Below are 18,903 nucleotides of genomic sequence, written 5' to 3' on the forward strand. Positions count from 1 at the left end.
ATTATCCTACATGAGATGGTTTCAAGCAATCCTCAGAGTTCCGCATATATTGTGAGGTTCAAGGGCAAAAATTAAAAGCAAAATGATCATTTGGCAAGACAACGCACCTAACGGTTCTAGCTTTCTATAAGGGGCCGAAATGGGACGGGCTTGAGCCTGATTTAGATGCTGCACCCTACGTTTGAATGCATTTAAAAACTTAATTAAAAAATCATACTGTAGGTAAAATGATTAATAGACTATTGATAGAAAACTTGGAATGTTTACCAGTACAAGGACAACCAACATCGACGTCAAAGAAAGATGCAGGTACCCGTCACCCCATGACTATCACCAGTATGAGGATCCAGTAGCCTTATACATGTACCGGTAACCACTCTCCAGACGAATGGTCCGCACTCTCCAGACGAACTTCCGCAGAAGGATGCCGCTGCTGAGGCAGCTGACCAAAAGGTAGTTTTCAGTAGATAAAATAATAATACATGTCAACATGCACTAGACACAATCCAATACAAATCTACATCTCTGAAGCTGCCACTCAGCTCAACTTGACCGCACATTAAGTTTTGCTAGAGAGAGGGAGGGAGGGAAAGGATTAGTGAAAGTTCAATTCGCATATTCAATTATTTACATCCATCAGACGAGAAAACTAAGACCGCTACAAATATCAAAGCGTTAATACAACAATGGACCTAACATAAATGGGAACATGTGTACAAAGGGGATAGGGACCCATCTCTACTCTGTTTCAATACTGAAATATTAGCGATATTTGAATAATATTTTACCTAATAACTGACGAAGGAAAAAAACGACATGAACCAACATAAAATTGGTCAATCATGGGGAAGAAACACGTACTTAACAGCTATGGTAAGTTGGTAACAGCACAAACTGCACATCGGCAAACTACGAACTTGCTTGCACTTGCAAATGCACATGATTAGGCAACATTTGCTTGTGATACAACACAAGTGCTGATTTCTGAGATTGGTGAAAGGCAACGCCATCATCTTCTATACACAGATGCCGCTCCCAGCCACCCAATAATACTTCAGACGCTGCCATTTTTTATAAATTTGAACACCAGAAGCTTTTACAAAGATCAAGTCCTTCGCCTCCTATGGTCAGCTGCAGTCAATCTGGAAGCTGCACGAGAAGGAAGCGGTGATACTAAATCCACAGATTCAGGAATATCCAAACTCGATATCATGGATGGACCAGGATCAGCCTGTCTCATGTCAAACTCACGCAATTGAGCCTCGGTTTTCAATTTTTCAATCTGCATACCAATCTGCAATGCAAAAGTTCAAAATCATATGGAAGAAAAAGGGTGTAATGAAAAGCTCTATAAATGATAGACAGTCATAGAACAGTTGAACCATAACCGATCATAATGCAAGGAAAAACATCTTCGATCTGGAGAGGATAAGAAAATCTAATTTTGTTTTTACTTTTAATATGAATGTCAAGAATCAGTCAGAGGAACATGCTGTTTTGGCTTCATGTCGATGGAACAGATTCAAGCACTTCTATTATTATTTTCGTTAGTTTGTAATTATTTCCTTCAAAAATTCTTTTTCGCAATAAAAGCAAAGAAATTATATATATATATATCCTACCCGACCTTCAAAAGAATCCAAATTATGAATCCAACCCAAACCACAAGTCACTGCAATTGCATATTCTTGTAAATAATTGAGCATTCGCAGCAATATATTATTCATGTTTAACCCAGACATATTTTAGTTCACCAAATAATAATTTGAAAGAAGAAAATATCGACAGAATTATAATTTGTACCAGCTCAAGGTGATGTGGTGATGACTCTGCATCTGATATTCTCTTCCTTAAATCATCTATTTTTTTCCTTTCATAATCAGCGTTCTCTACCTCACTTCTAGATTCCCCCAATTCTTGGTATAAAGCTGCAGAAGATATGTTTTAGAGCCATAAACATAAAATAGATGGCCAAAAATTTTCAAACAGGAACAACACCTGTGATCAGTATGATGGCATGCGATAACCAATAAACCACCAAAATTAGGTCTGCAGAACTTTTACTCAAAAACAGCCAAAAATTTGTTTGCAAAATCAGATTGAAATGAATATAAGAAATGCAAAGGAAAAGAGGATGCAGAAAAAGATCTCATCCTGGGTTATCAAGCATCAAAGAAGACAAAATTGTTTGTCCACGTTAAAAAAACTAATTGGCAAAAATCCAACTATGCAGGAACCAGAATTTAAGGAGACTGCACTAGGAGAATAAGTTTGACTACAAGAATCCGATCAACGTTTAGCAACCTTTGCACACGCATGCCAACACAAAAATTGTATATATAGAAAGGGAAATATAGATTCATTAAAAATATGCTGTTCATATCAAAGTCAAGAATATCAAAGTATGCAGGGAAGAATCCCCGTTTCCAGTTACCTAGAAATGCAAAACCAACCATCCATGTCATCTTGGAGACACAAAAGTTAGCCAATCCTCTTAATGTCTTACCCCAAACAATTTAGAAAATTTATTCTTAAAGGTCACTGAAAGATATAAATAGCCTAAAAGTAAGCTCTGCTAGAAATCCCATCAAGCTTAATATGTTGAACAAATAAATAACCATGTTGAGAGCAATATATACCTGTGAAAATGGAAAGTATCCATATTTGTGTAGGAACATCATAGAGTGTTTTTGCTAGTGTCAAAGAGGACTTCAAAATTTCTCTAGCCTGCCCAGTGTCATGTAGAGCTAATGCCAAACTGCCAAGAACAGTAAGATACTGAGAAACAAGCTGAATATTCCCCAAGTGCTGGTGAGTAAGCCTTAGTCCGCTTGCTAAGCGAATCCTGAAACCATTGCCCAAAAACATCCAACATTCATAATCAAGTCATATATTAAGTGTTTGCCTCATGTTATATTGTAGCTTAAGGCTAGAACAAGAAGAGGAAAGAATAGTTGATCATGAAGGAGCAACAATAGAAGGAACAAATAGAAATAAGCAACAGTCAGATGAAAGACTGCACCAAATGTCAGATAAAGACTACATTATTAGAATTTTAGAATTTTATTAATGACATAATGTAGTAAAGGTGCTGAACAGACTCCTAATGCATTCTATTAATTGGACAAGACAATCATTGGATGTTTTCTGTAGATTCATACCAACGCATATAACCATGACATGTCTGTACAAACCCCTGAAACTCCTCTCATGCCTGTACAAGATGGGGAAAAATATATTTGGCCATGAACGAAAATGTAATGCCCCACTTTGAGAAATTTTGTCTCGTATTGAAGATTGTGAGAGATCTTTAATGGCTTATAAAGGGAATTGTTAAGTGGTTGGTTGTCTTGGTTCTTAACTTTTTTTTATTAGAACTAAAGCTGTTAGGGACCAGACTGGGATCCATTGAACCACGGGCCTGAGCCTCATGTGGGAGTGGGTCAGGTGGTTTCAGTGATATCCGAGCATGGTTCCACACTCAGTCATGAAGTCCCACATGCATTGATGTGTGTGCCTTAAAGGGGGTGGATTGTAATGGCCCATTTTGAGAAGTTTAGTCCTGTATTGAAAATTGGAAGAGATCTTAAATAGCTTATAAATGGAGTTACTAAATGGTTGGTTGTCCTGGTTCCTAGCCATTTTAGGTGGGAACTGAAGCTGCTGGGGGAGGTAGTTGAGATTTGTCAAACCAAAGGCCTGAGCACGGTGTGGAGTGGGTCGAGTAGTTTCAGAAAAAAGGTGTGAATGGAGCTTGTCAACAAAACCTACCTAACGAATGAACATATTGTATGTCAGGTCTCACAATATAGACCTTCCTCCCTCTAGATGTTGACAAAATCTCAAAACTCTCAATCCACCAAAGGCCAAAAACCTACCATCAGCGACTTCCTCACGTAGCACATGCTGCCTGAACAACCATTCCAATTAATTGGCAGATCTAAGGACAATTATAAGCATAATTGTTAAATATTTGTGAGACATAACAAGCACGCTCAACTACCAATTGGATATTCTTCTAGCTAAAATACCAAATGCACAAATAATGGAAGATTCTAATCAATGATACAGTTGCTAGCAGCCTAGAACCATATTTAACATACAATTTACTCAGTTTATCATGTTTTAACTGATACACAACAAGAAAGTGACAAGAAGGTAACATCCTAATTACTATCATATGAACACTAAGATGCCTAGATAATCAAGTCTGTATTTTGATACCAGCACAAAAGCACCAAAAACTCTATTCCCGACAAAGAACACGGAACAAATTGATGCCTGAAAACCAAGAGTTGCAAAGTTTAAGACAATTCCATTACATTTTCAATACTAGATAGACATAATCATACCGTGCTTCCTGCAAATTATGTTGCCTCATCTGTAGAAGCCCATAAGCAAAAAGGACACCGGTTTTCTCCCGAACTCCTATAAAGGAATCCATCACCCTATAAATTGGACCAATTAAATCCAGTGCCTGAAAAACCACACCATAAAGAAACCACTCAATCAGTATATCCATTGATGCAACTGATGCAATTACTAAAAAGGAAACAAAGTAACAAACCAATCAACGGGGCCTAACAGAAGCACAATAAGCTGAATTTTTCACCTGAGAAGATGATTCAGCATCACCAATGCATATAAAAGAAACAGCTGCATAAATTTGACACATGGCCTGAAATGACTTGTTTTCTGTCAACTGAAAAAAGATGTCAATGTGTTAGATCAAAGCTCTTCTCCAGTTTGCAAGAAATTCAACTGCTCGGCTGGATCCAATTATAGTAATATCAGATAAACAGAAGCACAACAAATGAGAACATCATTCTTATTGCAATATGGCCAGAAGAAGCAGCATACATATCAGCCTTGATATAAGTTTTAAGTAAACCATCCTCAAGAGTGATTATTGGGCAGAGCACTTAGCTATCATAAACGGAAGTCCTTATAATTCCCATCAAGAAATATTTTTGTAGTTTGACCAATACTGAAATTATAAAAAGTGCATCAAGTAGTTTTGTTTCTGAGTCATGCTAGACCTGCCTAGTGCCAATCTCTAGAAGGGACTACCAAACAAAAACCTAATCTCGTGTTATTAAGGAGGCACGGTAAACAATACAAACTTTTCAAAGTAAAAAGCTCATAAAGCAGAAAACACATAATTTGTATCATATTGTGATGGGCTCCAATCATGTGGCTATATGGCTACATTGCATGAACCAGGTATCCTCACTACATTCTCAAGGAGAACAGAACATTACATTCTCAAGATCCATTTCACATTAAGGTAGCAAGGCAGAAGAAATATCAACTCCCATAGGAGATCAACAAAGCGGACCTTTGCCGCTTCAATAAAATGCCAAGCAGCGTCCTTGTAGCAGCCTACAGAATGTGCATACTGCCCAATAAGCATTTCAATCATGCTCTCGCATCCTTGAAGGATTGTTGGGAAGCGTAAAAACCAATTCTTCATTTGCCATAATGCCTGAAAGACAAACAGAACATCAAGTTAAGTACAGAAAGTCAGCAAAGATGTGGAAAATACAAATTGACTTTTCTCATCAATTAAGAAGCTTGTAGAAATTTCTGGAAATTTCTGGATCCTATGGTCCACATCTTTGATGAAGCTCGGTGGCAATGCTCTTAGCAACTACAAGAAAATTAAAATGAAAGCTAAATTAAATGAAAATTCCATTTGAGTGCAGCCCTAGGCCCCGCTCCCCAAAGGGGCGTAACATTTCTGAATTTTCTGACACATTTTACATATTCCTTCTGCCAAAGGAAGGCCTTAATTAGTAAATATATGATAGGAAAGTGATTGTTTTTTAATCTTACATATTGTATTCTGGGGATGAAAATATTTATTTACCCTAATAGGAGGAGAACAGTACTAGTTTCACTTTATACAATTTAGATCAAGACAGCTTCAAACAATAGACAATCCCAAGGGCAGGGCTCCGGTAGACAGTTAACAGAAAAGTGTCGGACCCTGGAGGAAAATACTGAAAGCCATTTGCAGAATAAGGGATAACAACCATTAATTAAAACCAGAATTTCCAATATCAAAAAGTCTCGAGTCAAATGCAATGGATTTTAATTTTGAAGTACCTGTACCGTCCATGCCATAGACTACAAGGATAATGCCTTACTACATAGTACATACATTATTTCAAAATAGTAAGTTGAATCTTAGTTTGACTGTTCTTTGATAAAGTAAAAGTAGATGTCACCTCTTCCATAGGAAGGAATATGAAAATAATTGTAAGGAAGATCCAATATCCATATATCTTGCTATTTATATCCACATGTTCTGTCGGGGTTCTGGTGTGAGAAGTTTCAGATTTAGTTTCTTATGAACCAAGTGTAGAAACACGAACAAGAAGAGGAAGAGAAACAACGATCACGATGTAACGTGGAAAAACCCTCAACAAGAGGAAAAAAAACCACGAATGAGGAGGAGTCGGTGCCCACTAGCCGCCAGACTCTCTCTCTCCTTTGTCTTTCATTCACACAATAAGGATTAGGGTTACACAACTTAAATAATGCCCAACAAGGGCTACAAGTTGGATCGGATACGGATCCGGACCCGGTCCCGAGACCCATCTAACATACTTCAACACTCCCCCTCAAGTTGGGCATACATATCAAACATGCCCAACTTGGATACATTTCTCTCAAATGAGGTCGAAGATAAAGCCTTCGTCAGAACATCAGCCGTTTGGTCTTCAGATCTCATGTAAGGAAGTATAAGTTCTTTAGCATCAATTCTCTCTCGAATGAAATGTCGGTCAATCTCAACATGCTTTGTTCTGTCATGAAGCACAGGGTTGTTGGCCAAGTTAATTGCAGACTTGTTATCGCAATACATCTTCATTGGTTCTTCAACTTTTATACCAATATCAGTCAACAATACTTTCAGCCACAAAAGCTCAGAAACTCCCATAGCAACAGCTCTGTATTCTGCTTCAGCACTGGAACGCGAACAAACATCTTGCCTTTTACTTCTCCACACTATGAGATTCCCTCCCAAATAAATACAATAGCCAGAGGTGGACCTCCTAGTGTCAATACAGCCTGCCCAGTCTGCATCTGAATAACCTTCAATCCCAAGAGTGTCTTGCTTGACATATAAGAGACCTTTGCCATGATTCCTCTTCAAGTAGCACAAGATCCTGTCAACAGCCTTCAAGTGGGCATCCGTGGGAACATGCATGAACTGGCTCATCACATTCACAGCAAAGGTAATATCAGGTCTAGTGAGAGTAAGGTAAATTAACTTCCCTACAAGACATTGATATCTTCTTTTTCCCTCTTCACAGAGTGGCTCCCCGTCTCTCAGACTTAGCTTATGGCCAGCATCTAGAGGAGTAGAAGCTGGTCTACACCCTAGTTTCCCAGTCTCCTTTAACAAATCTAGAGTGTACTTCCGTTGATTTAGCACAAGGCTAGTCCCAGACCTAGCAATTTCTATGCCAAGGAAGTATTTCAACTTACCAAGGTCCTTAAGATCAAACTCGATCGCCAACAGTTTCTTTAACTTCATTATTTCATCTTCATCATCACCTGTGACAATCATATCATCAACATATACCAACAGAATAGTAACCTTTTGCTTATTTCTCTTCACAAAAAGTGTATGATCTCCATTCCCTTGATGGTATCCACATTGTCTCATGACAAGTCTGAGTCGTTCAAACCATGCTCGAGGAGATTGCTTGAGCCCATATAAAGCCTTCCTTAGCTTGCAACATTTTCCAGGTTCCTCATATCCTGGAGGCATACACATATATACTTCCTCTTCAAGGTCTCCATTGAGAAATGCGTTCTTGACATCAAGTTGGTACATCTTCCACTCCTTCATCACAGCTAAAGAGATAATGACTCTGACCGTCTTCATCTTCGCAACAGGAGCAAAGGTCTCCAAATAATCAATCCCATATTTCTGACTAAACCCCTTGGCCACAAGACGAGCTTTGTATCTTTCAACACTCCCATCTGGTTTGTACTTGATGGTGTAGACCCACTTAGATCCAACCAAGTGAGCCGCCTCAGGAATCTTTACAACTTCCCATGTCATGTTTCTTCGCAAGGCTTCCATCTCTTCTTGCATAGCATAGGTCCACTTAGGATCACTCTGAGCCTCAACAACATTCCTGGGAATCATAGTCAAAGAAAGAGAAGATACAAAGCATTTGTAGTCCTTGCTCAGTCTAGAATATGAAACAAAGTTACCAATAGGATGTTGAGTACATGACCTGACACCCTTTCGCAGGGCGATGGGAAGCTCTTCACTAGCAGCAACAGTCTGAATCTCTTCTTCAACAGGTTGCTTCTGCGCACGACTTGGGTCATCCAGGGAAGGACTAATTGGATTGGGAGTAGAATTCTCACCACCTGTCACCTCATCTGTACAAACTCTTCGCCTAGAGTAAACTTGCCCAAATAAACGATTGCACTTCTCTTCTGCCTCAGTGGAACACTCTCCATTTTTCTCCTGTTCATGCACCTCACTAGATGGACCATTTTTCTCTTGTTCATGCACCTCACTAGATGGACCAACGGAGTCACGCCTGTAGTCCAAAAAATCTGTAAACTGAATTTCCTGACTCGGAGAATACTCTTCCCGTGACATAGAGTACTCCCCCTGAAGAGGATTCTCACCAAAATAGGAAACATGTTCAAGGAAAGTGACATCTTTGGTAACATAGGCCCGACCAGTGGAAGGGTCTCGACACTTGTACCCTTTTTGAGTGGGAGAATACCCTAAAAAAATGCCCTTAATAGATATTGGATCAAGCTTTTTAATGTGAGGACTATGGTTGTGAATAAAGCAAACACAACCAAAAACTCTGAGTGGAAGAGAGAAAGGTTCACGAGTCCCCGGTAACAGAGAGTGAGGCGTCTTCCCATTCAACACGCGACTAGGCAACCGGTTTATAAGATACGCACTGGTCAACACAGCATCCCCCCAATACTTTTTTGGAACATGACGTTGAAAAAGAAGAGCCCGAGTCATATTCAATAACTGACGATTTTTTCGTTCAGCAACTCCATTTTGAGGAGGGGTATAACTACAGGAAGTCTCATGAACAATTCCCTTTTTTCGAAAGAAGCTATCAACAGACTGGCACATATACTCTCGAGCATTGTCAGATCGAAATGTCTTAACAGATGCTCCATATTGAGTTTCCACATAGGCAATGAAAGTCTCTATGACAGTAGGAACTTCACTACGGTCTTTTAGCAAGTAGACAATAGTGTTACGAGAATAATCATCTATAAAGGTGATAAAATATTGAAAACCATGACAAGAAGGAATCCCTGCAGGCCCCCACACATCAGAATGAATCATGGCAAATACCTCATTAGACCGATGGCTAGACAATGGGTACGAAGCCCTAACATGTTTGGCCAGGTGACAGACATCACAAGACACCATAGTCATATCTAACCTGGAACATATATCAGGAAACAACTGTCTAAGAAGGCCAAAAGGCAAGTGTCCAAGGCGCTCATGCCACCGTAGAAGCAACTGAATGGAGTCCTCTCTATTCTTCGTGGCTTGGCTGACTGCCGTCATGAGAGCCTGAGCAGCACGCATAGGTAAACGATAGAGCCCGTCAGAAGCTAGGCCAATCCCAATCCTCTTCCCTGTCACCAAGTCCTGCATAACACAGCGATCAGCGGAAAATATAAGTTCGCAATTTAACTCCTTCGTGATCTTGCTAACCGACAAGAGATTCAAGGGAATATGAGGAACATGTAGAGCATTGTGGACTAAGAACTTGTTCAAAAGTGGGAGACTCCCTTTTCCAGCCACAGAGATAGATGAACCATCGGCAAGGGAAACACGATCCTTTCCTGATGAAAGCTTATACCCATGAAAGACCTTAGGATCGCCGGTCATGTGGTGAGTAGCGCCACTATCAATGATCCACTCTCCCATACGGCAATCCGCCATAACGTCTATAGATGAAGAAGCTGCCATAATCACAGATAGTCCAACAGGAGGCAACAAGAGAGGCACCGATGACAACAGAGAGCACCAACGGGCAGTAATATCCGGATTCCCAATCAGCCCCAAGAGTGAACAGAATGTCGATTGGGGGAAACGATCGTCGGAGCGCCGGCAGACGTTGAGGCAATCCTCAAGTTACGCTCCTCTCCTCCTTTACGTCCTCTACCAAGTCACGGACCAGCCACCTCTTCTTGCACGGTGGGCGCCAAACAAAAACAAGAAGATGGAATCAAAGATCAACCAAGCAATATATTGCAGGTAAGAGGCGGATGCACTTCACCGGATTTGCAAAAGACCCCTAGGAAGTGACATGAATAGGGGGAGGCAAGCTTAGGAAGCGCCTAAGCACGCATATCTTCTTTCTTCTTCGGGAAGCAAGACTACGACGCAAAAGGCAGTGGCGCAAGGGACAACGGTGACGGCGACGGTCAACAACACAAGAGCGACGGCGCAAGAGCGACGCCGCAAGAGTGGCTGCGATGGCGATGGCGCAAAGAGTGACACCGGCGGCGGCGGAAACAGCGACAGTGGTATTGGGTACACCGGCGGCGGTGGCTGCTGCAGCAACGGTGGCGGCGGCAGCGGCGGTGGCGGCGGCGGCAGCGGCGGCGGCGGCGGCAGCGGCAGCGGCGGTGGCGGCGGCGGCAGCGGCGGCGGCGGCGGCAGCGGCGGCGGCGGCGGCAGTGGCAGCAGCGGCGGCGGCGGTAGTGGCAGCGGCAGCGGCGGCGGCGGCGGCGGTAGTGGCAGCGGCAGCGGCGGCGGTGACTGCAGTGGTGGCGATGGTAGCGGTGAGAGATATTAGGGTTGGAACTTCACAAACCCTAAAAATTTCCCAAACTCGTCGGCTCTGATACCATGTAGAAACACGAACAAGAAGAGGAAGAGAAACAACGATCACGATGTAACGTGGAAAAACCCTCAACAAGAGGAAAAAAAACCACGAATGAGGAGGAGCCGGTGCCCACTAGCCGCCAGACTCTCTCTCTCCTTTGTCTTTCATTCACACAATAAGGATTAGGGATACACAACTTAAATAATGCCCAACAAGGGCTACAAGTTGGATCGGATACGGATCCGGACCCGGTCCCGAGACCCATCTAACATACTTCAACACCAAGTTTGCTGTTTTGCTTAATTTTTTGTTATTGCCCTCTGCACTCTACTATTGTTTATTTTGTTTTTGATGCCTTGAAGGTGTTTTACGAAGATTTAAACTATTAGTATCTTAGGCTATTTAAAGGACGAGTTCACACCTCTTCAATCTAAGGAAAAAACCATGAAACTGAAAAAGGAACTACCTCTTGTAAACTTCCGCCCATCTTCTTGTGCACTGCAGTTATGCAGCTTATGCCACAACAGGTACCACCATAGAAAAGCCGACAAGGTATCAGCACAAGGGACAACTAATAACCCTTTTCAAAGTATGCCTTTATGGATCTTGTGTTTGTCTCTATCCATCTTTGCTTCTCATTCAGGTCTTCTTACCTTCTATTCCCGTTATCAACTGATATTCAGGCTAATCTATGCCTCCAAAACCTAGTTATTTCTTGACTTCCTTTCTCCTCTGTTCATGTCAAATTTGTTTTGCCCCAAATCCCTAGGTTTTGTCTTAGTTATAATCCCTTTCCTTTTATTTCCTTCTTTGTGGATGTCAAATCAGTTTTGTCCCAAAAAGTGCAACTTTCCTGTTAGATATTGAAAGTTGCTTTCTCTTCAACTCTGGACTGAAATCCTGTTCTCGACAGAAATTCTTTTGTTTCCTTCGTGCTACGTACACATGCAAATGCAGCAAATCTGACCTACTCAGAACCCTAATTGTTCTTGGAAATGCTTATGTTCTTTATTTTTCCATAATTGCATTTGTACATCTAAGCGGCTGGCATCAGCTATGCACCTTCATCTTCATTCTTGATTAAAATTGATTTAGTTTTTCTTTCCTTTGCCTGAACTCTATAAGAGCTGTAGTATTTTTTTAATCGTTATTCCTTTCTTCTTATTGTTTCTGTGGATCCAAATCCTCCAAAATTCTCATCTAATGTCCTGCCCGAGCTTGTTTCTGAGAAGCTTAACCACTCTAACCTTTTAACCTAGAAAAGGTAAATTACTCTTTTTATAAGAATTAAGAACTATAAAGACACTAAAATGATTCTATCTTGGTCCCTCCAGAATTATTTTTACACAAAGAAAAGAATGAGAAAGGGCAGCTTACTTCTAAAGCATGTAAATAATCCAGATTTTGTTGCTTTGGTAAAGAGAGATTGGGCAACTACTTGTGTATGTTATGTCAACTTTTTGCAGGACGTTTTGATTGGCATACCAGATGATTGCACTGCAATGTAGCTATGAACGTATCTAGCTCAGCCATTTTTCATATATTTGGGACTAGATCATGCTTTCAAAGAGAAACTCCAAAATTTGAAGAAAGAAATATGACTGATGGAGCATGTCAACAAATCTAAAAAATGTGCTGATCGGCTAGCTTTTATAGGATCACAGGATTCTGATAAGGAAAAGGTGCAACAATTTTGTAAATATACACTTGATTTTCTTGTAAACACTGGTGCAAAAGAACGCAAGCCTATATCAACTCCCAGCCCTATACATCAGAAGTTAAGTAGAGGTGAAGGAGAAATATAGGGAATCCAACTGAATACAAAAGCATACAGAGCATGCTTCAATATCATACAATCACAAGGACTGGTATAGTGAATGCAGTTAATCATGTTCAAAATTTATGCACGAGCAAAAAAATTAAGCACATGGAAGCAGAATAGGACAAGAAGACAAGAAGAAGATATGCTGACTAATGCCCTTTTAAAATGCCAACTTGGCAGGAGATCCAGATCAAACAAGAGCTATTTCAGGTTATTATATATTTGTTAGCAGAAATTTGATATACTGGAATAGCTGAAGGCAATGAACAGAGACAACTAGGATCAGATTTTTGGAATGAAGAGATAAAGTTCCAAAAGATGTTCGATTGTCAAGATGCCAACAGACTATTGATAAATTCCACGCATCATGAAAAAATGAGCACATAAAAATTGATCAACAGTTCATTCGATAAAAGATAAAGATGGGAAATTAGAGGCCAGGTTTATTGGAAAAGAAATCAGGTAGCTAACATGTTTGCAGAAGGATTGACAGAACCCAGATTTCTTTTTTCAAGAACAAGTTCTGCATGGTCAACAACATGTACAACTTGAGGGAGGCTACTTTAAACAATTGCATATAAGATCCATATCCAGATTATCATAAGATCCATATCCACAGGTTTGTAATCACACCTGAGCAGATCCAGATTGAGTTTCTTATGATCCAACTGTCCTGTACTTTGTATTGTTGGGATTTTTGTAAAGATGTACACCAGATGATCATAAGATCCATATCCACAGGTTTGTAATCACACCTGGGCAGATCCAGATTGAGTTTCTTATGATCCAACTGTGTGGCATTTTTGTAAAGATGTAAAACATTAATCTATTTAAAGGAGGGGTTCCCATGTCTTTACTTTAAGAAGAAAACCTGGAACAGAAAAGAAGCCACCTCTCCTCAACCTGCACCACTTCTTGTGTGCCACAGTCCCGAGAGAGAAAGCACTAGCGCACCAGATATAACAGGGTAGACCTTTCTATTTTCCAACTATTATTTCTTTTTCATGACACCACCAGTCCACCACCAACACTGAGGTCCCCATCACCATGACAAGCTGCCATTGCCACCAATTTCACCATCATCATAGACATTATGAGTCTATGACCATGGCCACTGCAACCACTATCAGTTTTCCCAGTAATAGATTGATTCCTCGTCTATCCTACGGGGTAGGGTTATTTAATATCCAAGCAATCATGAAAGTAACAACTGAGGGAAGCATTTCCTTGTAATTGTTTTCCATTTGTTTCTGAACAACAAATACAAGTATGCATCTAGAAACCCTACCATTTTTCTTGGAACATTTGCTCATATAGCACAGCCCAAAAATGGTTTCTGGATTGGTTATACAAGTTTCCGTAGAAAAAAAAATAGAACAATGTAACCATGGATGAACCTAAGTATGTTTCAGAATTAGAGGTCGGAATGCTGGTACCTCTTGAGCATCAAAAAATTCAGACCGTGTCAGATCGATCGCGACCTTGTTTTCAAGTAATTGCATCAGAAGCATCAAATAAACACCAGCAATCCATATAGTCCGATGTTGCAAATCCACCTCTGCACAGCATAGGGTCACAAACAGTGTCAAAATGAAGGTGATTTCACCAGATAGCAGAACTCTTGGAAGAGTCCAGGGGCCTAGGAGTCCTCACATAGGCAACTAAACACCAATTCCAGTAAAAAAAGAAGAAGAAGAAATGGTAGAATGTGCAGAATTTATGCAATAGAACAAAGGAATCATAATCCAAAAAACTTAAAACAACCTCAATAAATCAAAAGAAATATTACACATGGGAGAGCCTCCAAACTTTGACATTAAACTCATGCCCAAAGAGACTTGAAAAACTAAACGAGCAAAAATGCACAGAACACAGAAAATTATGGAAATAATACACTCTGACTCAGTGGTCTATCTGTCTTTGCTGGATACAAACATGCTTTCTATTCAGGAAGCTCTTGTAGCATCACAATAATTGCAGGTAGGGTAATACGCAATATTTAAGACTTCTCTAAATCTGTTTACTGCTTTTAAATAGCAAGTACCAAAAGCTGAAAAGTTTAAGTTAGCACATGATTCCCACCTCTCACAACATCAGTGATTCCAAGCTTCAGTAGCTCCTCTGCACGTAACCAGAAACTTAGGTTAAACAACAGAACATGAGATAATATTTTGTGCAGCGATGCACTAATTTTGCTTTTACAAACAACAAAGGCAAAGTCACAGAAGAACACAGAGTAACTGCTTTAAAATTTCAGTTTGGAAGTACACAATAGTTCATCCTTGCAACTTAAATAGGGATAACCAGACTTCCCTTTTAAGATAGCATCAAATTGTTCAGATCAATAGAGCTACTTTGACCCAGAATATTTTATATATACGGCAGGAACTCTATCAAATTCTGCTGTGCACATGCACATTTTCTGATTGCATATCCATCTTAATTGTCCTATTGGAGCCAATAAGACCATAGGAAAATAATAATACAAATAATTGCAATGAAGACTTTATTTTCTACTCGAAGCTAGCTCAGTAAATTAGTCTGGATTCATGCCAACATTCTACAGTGCATTTGCATCTAATCAAGGGCATAAACAGTTAGAAATACCATAGGTCGTGTTCAATCCTGATTGGAGACGTCTTGTGCACTCCTTAAATAATCCTTTTGGGCGACCAAATATAACTGCAACAAGGTCAACCAGTGCATGAACTGCACTTTTTGGCAACCATTCCCCATTTAGAGGGGCTGGTCCAAGTTCTAGCTTCTCTTTCCATGCATTTTTTAGATCTCCAACACAAGATGGTTCAAGGTAACCTCTTCCAGCAGAGCAAGTTTTGGTGAAAGTTTTCAAGTGCTCTTGCAGCTGAATTTGTCTCTGACATAAGAGTGCCCTTTGCTGGTGGTGCAGGTCATGATGAGACAGGCTCTCATTTATACCGTTGAGCTCAGCAATCAGGCCTTCAACTTGCTGAACATGCTGCATGTCCTCCTTTAGAGTAGCATCCATCTTTTCAACATGCTGAGCAGCATTCTTATAGTCGCATATCCTAAGCAGATAAAATGTATGAAGCAACTGACTGTAAAGATATAAGCCACGGCAATACTGTCTCTGTGGGAAAAATAAATAACTACATGTTACTTTTGTTGTATATCATCTAAAACGCAACTTCAAATAAATAATGAAAAAGGATGAGACATATTGCCAGTTTCTTGAGATGGTATAGCATATGTCTGAAAATAGAACAAAATATCCTATCACTTCTCACCATATCCACAAACAACTTTCTTGTGTTTTGAACGGCAAGGTTCTTCTCAGGTATAATACGCTGAGCTTGAAAAAAAAATGAAAAAATATGAGGAAAATGGGGAAAATATGGAAAAAATATAGAAAAAAAAAGAGGCTTTTCACATTTTTTTCGTTTTGGCGTTTTTTCCAAAAAAAACAGCATTTTTTTTAGTTTTAAATGACTAACTTATTTATAGTGATTTTTTTTTTTTTTGCTTTTTTTTAAAAAAACACGTTTTTTGTGACTATGCTTCTCACTAATAATTCACCTTAGGCTGCTTTCTAGAGACATCTGCATGGGAAACTTTACTGCTTATATCTTGAAAATTCATATTCAACTAACAAGAATAAGAAATCAGAGACAAACACAAGCAAAAAGTTAATAAATGGTTCATACCTTTCCCTCAGGAATAGATCTCCAAACTTCATCACATTTTTCAACAGCATTTTTAACATCATTCATATCTTCCCATTGCATCAAGTGAACATGCAACATTGAGGTTGCGAAAACCATCTATGTCCCATAATTTAAGAAGTCAGTTATTAGTTCACACTTCACAGTGCCTTGTGCAACATAATAGCAATTTAAGAAGTTAAACATTGCAAAGTACAAACCATAAGCTCACTATAATTGGCTTGGGACGCACAAAGATAACCACACTCCAAGGTGCGTATAGATCCATGGTAATCACCATCAATAACCAATGCATTTGCAAGCTGCAAATTGAAATTGCATGACCATAATATCCCTGAAATTCTTTTTAAGAAAAGAAAAGGAAGATAACAGTTAGTAATATTTCAATGGAAGAAAGAAACACAAAAAGCAACTTTCAGTGCAGCAACCAAGACATGCCCCAGTAACTTGGATAAGAAACCATGTAGTCCATAGTAGTAATGTAAAAAATAAAATGCAAACATGCCAATCGATTGAAGCAGTTCGACAGTAAACCTGCACAGATCTTGTGTAGATTTCACAGATACAAACTTTTAGGCAGGCAGAGTCTAAAAGAAACTTATGGGGAGTACGAGAGCATGAGCCAGAAAACAACATTGAAGTTAACAACACAAACAAGCTATAAAAGATGTCTCCCTCATATACATTCTTGCACGTTGTCATAAGTACATAATATGTAGTACAAAGCCAAGGCTGAACTCAACTTGTGGTTGAGTGGAATAAAGTAAGTCACGCATCAGCTGGGCAACCCAAGCATGACTGCAGCTCAAGAATTTGCATATCAAGCCAACCTCAGTTTGTGTGCACCTACATAGGTTGGACCTAACCTACAAATATATATATATATAGACTTACAGTTACATACAATATTCAAGCAATAAAATATTAATTAACTGAGACAAGTCAAACGCCTGACCCCCATTACCAGAAAAAGAAGAAATGGATAAGAGGAACAAGCATACCCATTTTGTGTAGCGGTTAGCTCCAGACCCTTATTCAAGATCTGTTTTTGGGGTGGGATGGCACCAACTAGATGATAGCATTGACTAAGCAAGCTATAAGCTCTGCATTTTAGTTCAAAACATGACGGGATTTGCTTCAAAAGCAATTGCTGCAAGAGATATGCATCGTTATTAGCTGAAGTTCTTGCATAGAAATAACATTCCAAACAGCCGAGAAATTCAACGCAAATGCCCCACTAGCGGAGAGGAAAGGGTGCAAACTCAGAAAAGTTACTTTTGCTCTTAAGGTCCGCTGGAACTCATTAAAGACAAAAGCACTAGATGCTATCCACGGGATGGGTCGAACTTATTGAAATGTATACAACTGGAAGCAGCAGGAGAAATATATGATTCACAACTAAAAAAACTTTCCAAAAAAAATCTATTACTTCCGTTTCTCGACATAAAAAGCTTATTCATCTAATAGCGACGTATTTCTAGTTAAAAGCTGTTCAATGGAATCGTCATCATCGGATGATACAAGCGTTCTATATGAACCCATAATGCACTAGAAAGTCAACGCAAAGATCACCGTTCCTGATTCCTAGCATCTCGTGTTCCTAGAAATGTGAAATTCATGCGACTTTGGTATGCAAAACTGGACGAAACAAGAAACTGGACATTAAAAATGTTTCCATACTTCTGCGGGAGTGAAACCTGAAGGGAAATATTAACCCATACATCTCCACGTTCGACTGACCAAAATTCCTAAGCATTCCACTTAAGCAGAAAAATCAATTAAATTGGGGAAAATCCACCAGTTATCTAACCTGTAAATGAGTTTATTTTTCTACTGCAAACATACAACTACATCCTAAAACTTCACAAAAGGGTCGCACTCCATATATAGGTGGAGACTGAAACAATGAACTACTAATTGGCGAACACAGAAACCCTAACTTCATCGACGTCAGAAGGATAGTAGTCTGAAAATGGAGACCAGTTTCGATTACGAAGACAACTCAACGTACGCGGAACAATAAAACACGGTGTCGCGCATAACTTCACCCTATAACCAGTAAGCAAATTCACTTCCAAGAAACAATAATTGATTAAGCTGATACGAAGGATGCGCTGAAGAATAAACCCAGTGAAGTTTTACCGATCTCTCGAGGTGAGCTTTGGCGTGGTTGACGTGATCCGTGTGGTTCAGCAGAATAGTGGCGATTCTCAGGCGAGTCTTGACTTCGATCATGGGTAAGAAGGAGACCTGGCTTTGACAGATTGCCTCCAGGCATTTCACAGCCGCTCCGATGTCGCCACTAGACTCATGGATGTCGGCCAGCCCCCATAACGCCTCGGCGACGGCCTCCATCTCGCTGGAGACCTCACCGGAGACTGCGTAACTCCACGCAGGAACCCCAGAGACGAGAAAAGGCGCGAGAAGCACGCACCCGCGCCTAGCTCGCCTTGCGGCTCGCGCCCGTTTCTTCCGTAGGGTGAACTGAATTATCGGAATCCAGGAGCCCCATCTTTACGATATCCTTCAT

General features: G+C 40.0%; 1 protein-coding gene across 3 annotated transcripts; it reads right to left on the bottom strand.

Annotated features, from left to right (window-relative positions):
• Window positions 1-217: 217 nt before the first annotated feature.
• Window positions 218-18,879, bottom strand: LOC116262520 (sister chromatid cohesion protein SCC4). Of its 3 annotated transcripts, XR_004174501.2 has the most exons (14): window positions 18,516-18,879; window positions 17,375-17,523; window positions 16,574-16,715; window positions 16,356-16,472; window positions 15,280-15,781; window positions 14,755-14,793; window positions 14,109-14,230; window positions 5,339-5,485; window positions 4,613-4,702; window positions 4,353-4,477; window positions 2,640-2,845; window positions 1,804-1,928; window positions 862-1,294; window positions 218-442 (listed from the first exon to the last, which is right to left on the bottom strand). XR_004174501.2 is itself a non-coding variant. In XM_031641970.2 (13 exons), the coding sequence occupies exons 1-13, from the start codon at window positions 18,726-18,728 to the stop codon at window positions 1,106-1,108; spliced, it is 2,166 nt and encodes a 721-aa protein (XP_031497830.1). In that variant the 5' UTR covers window positions 18,729-18,879; the 3' UTR covers window positions 596-1,105. The 3 variants fall into 3 exon arrangements, 2 of the variants coding, with proteins under 2 accessions (XP_031497830.1, XP_031497831.1); XM_031641970.2 differs by lacking the exon at window positions 218-442 and having other exon boundaries at window positions 596-1,294; XM_031641971.2 differs by lacking the exons at window positions 218-442; window positions 18,516-18,879 and having other exon boundaries at window positions 596-1,294; window positions 16,574-16,707; window positions 17,375-17,510.
• Window positions 18,880-18,903: the final 24 nt, after the last annotated feature.

The sequence above is a fragment of the Nymphaea colorata genome, chromosome 10, assembly GCF_008831285.2.
Source record: "Nymphaea colorata isolate Beijing-Zhang1983 chromosome 10, ASM883128v2, whole genome shotgun sequence".
NCBI lineage: Eukaryota > Viridiplantae > Streptophyta > Magnoliopsida > Nymphaeales > Nymphaeaceae > Nymphaea > Nymphaea colorata.

Excerpts from the sequence above, each read along its gene's own strand:
- LOC116262520 (XM_031641970.2), bottom strand. The coding sequence starts at position 18,728 with ATGGAGGCCGTCGCCGAGGCGTTATGGGGGCTGGCCGACATCCATGAG. Across the intron at positions 5,486-14,108 it reads AATTTTTTGATGCTCAAGAG|GCATTATGGCAAATGAAGAA; the intron begins GTACCAGCATTC and ends TTTGTCTTTCAG. Across the intron at positions 4,703-5,338 it reads ATTTTATTGAAGCGGCAAAG|TTGACAGAAAACAAGTCATT; the intron begins GTCCGCTTTGTT and ends ATCTTTTTTCAG.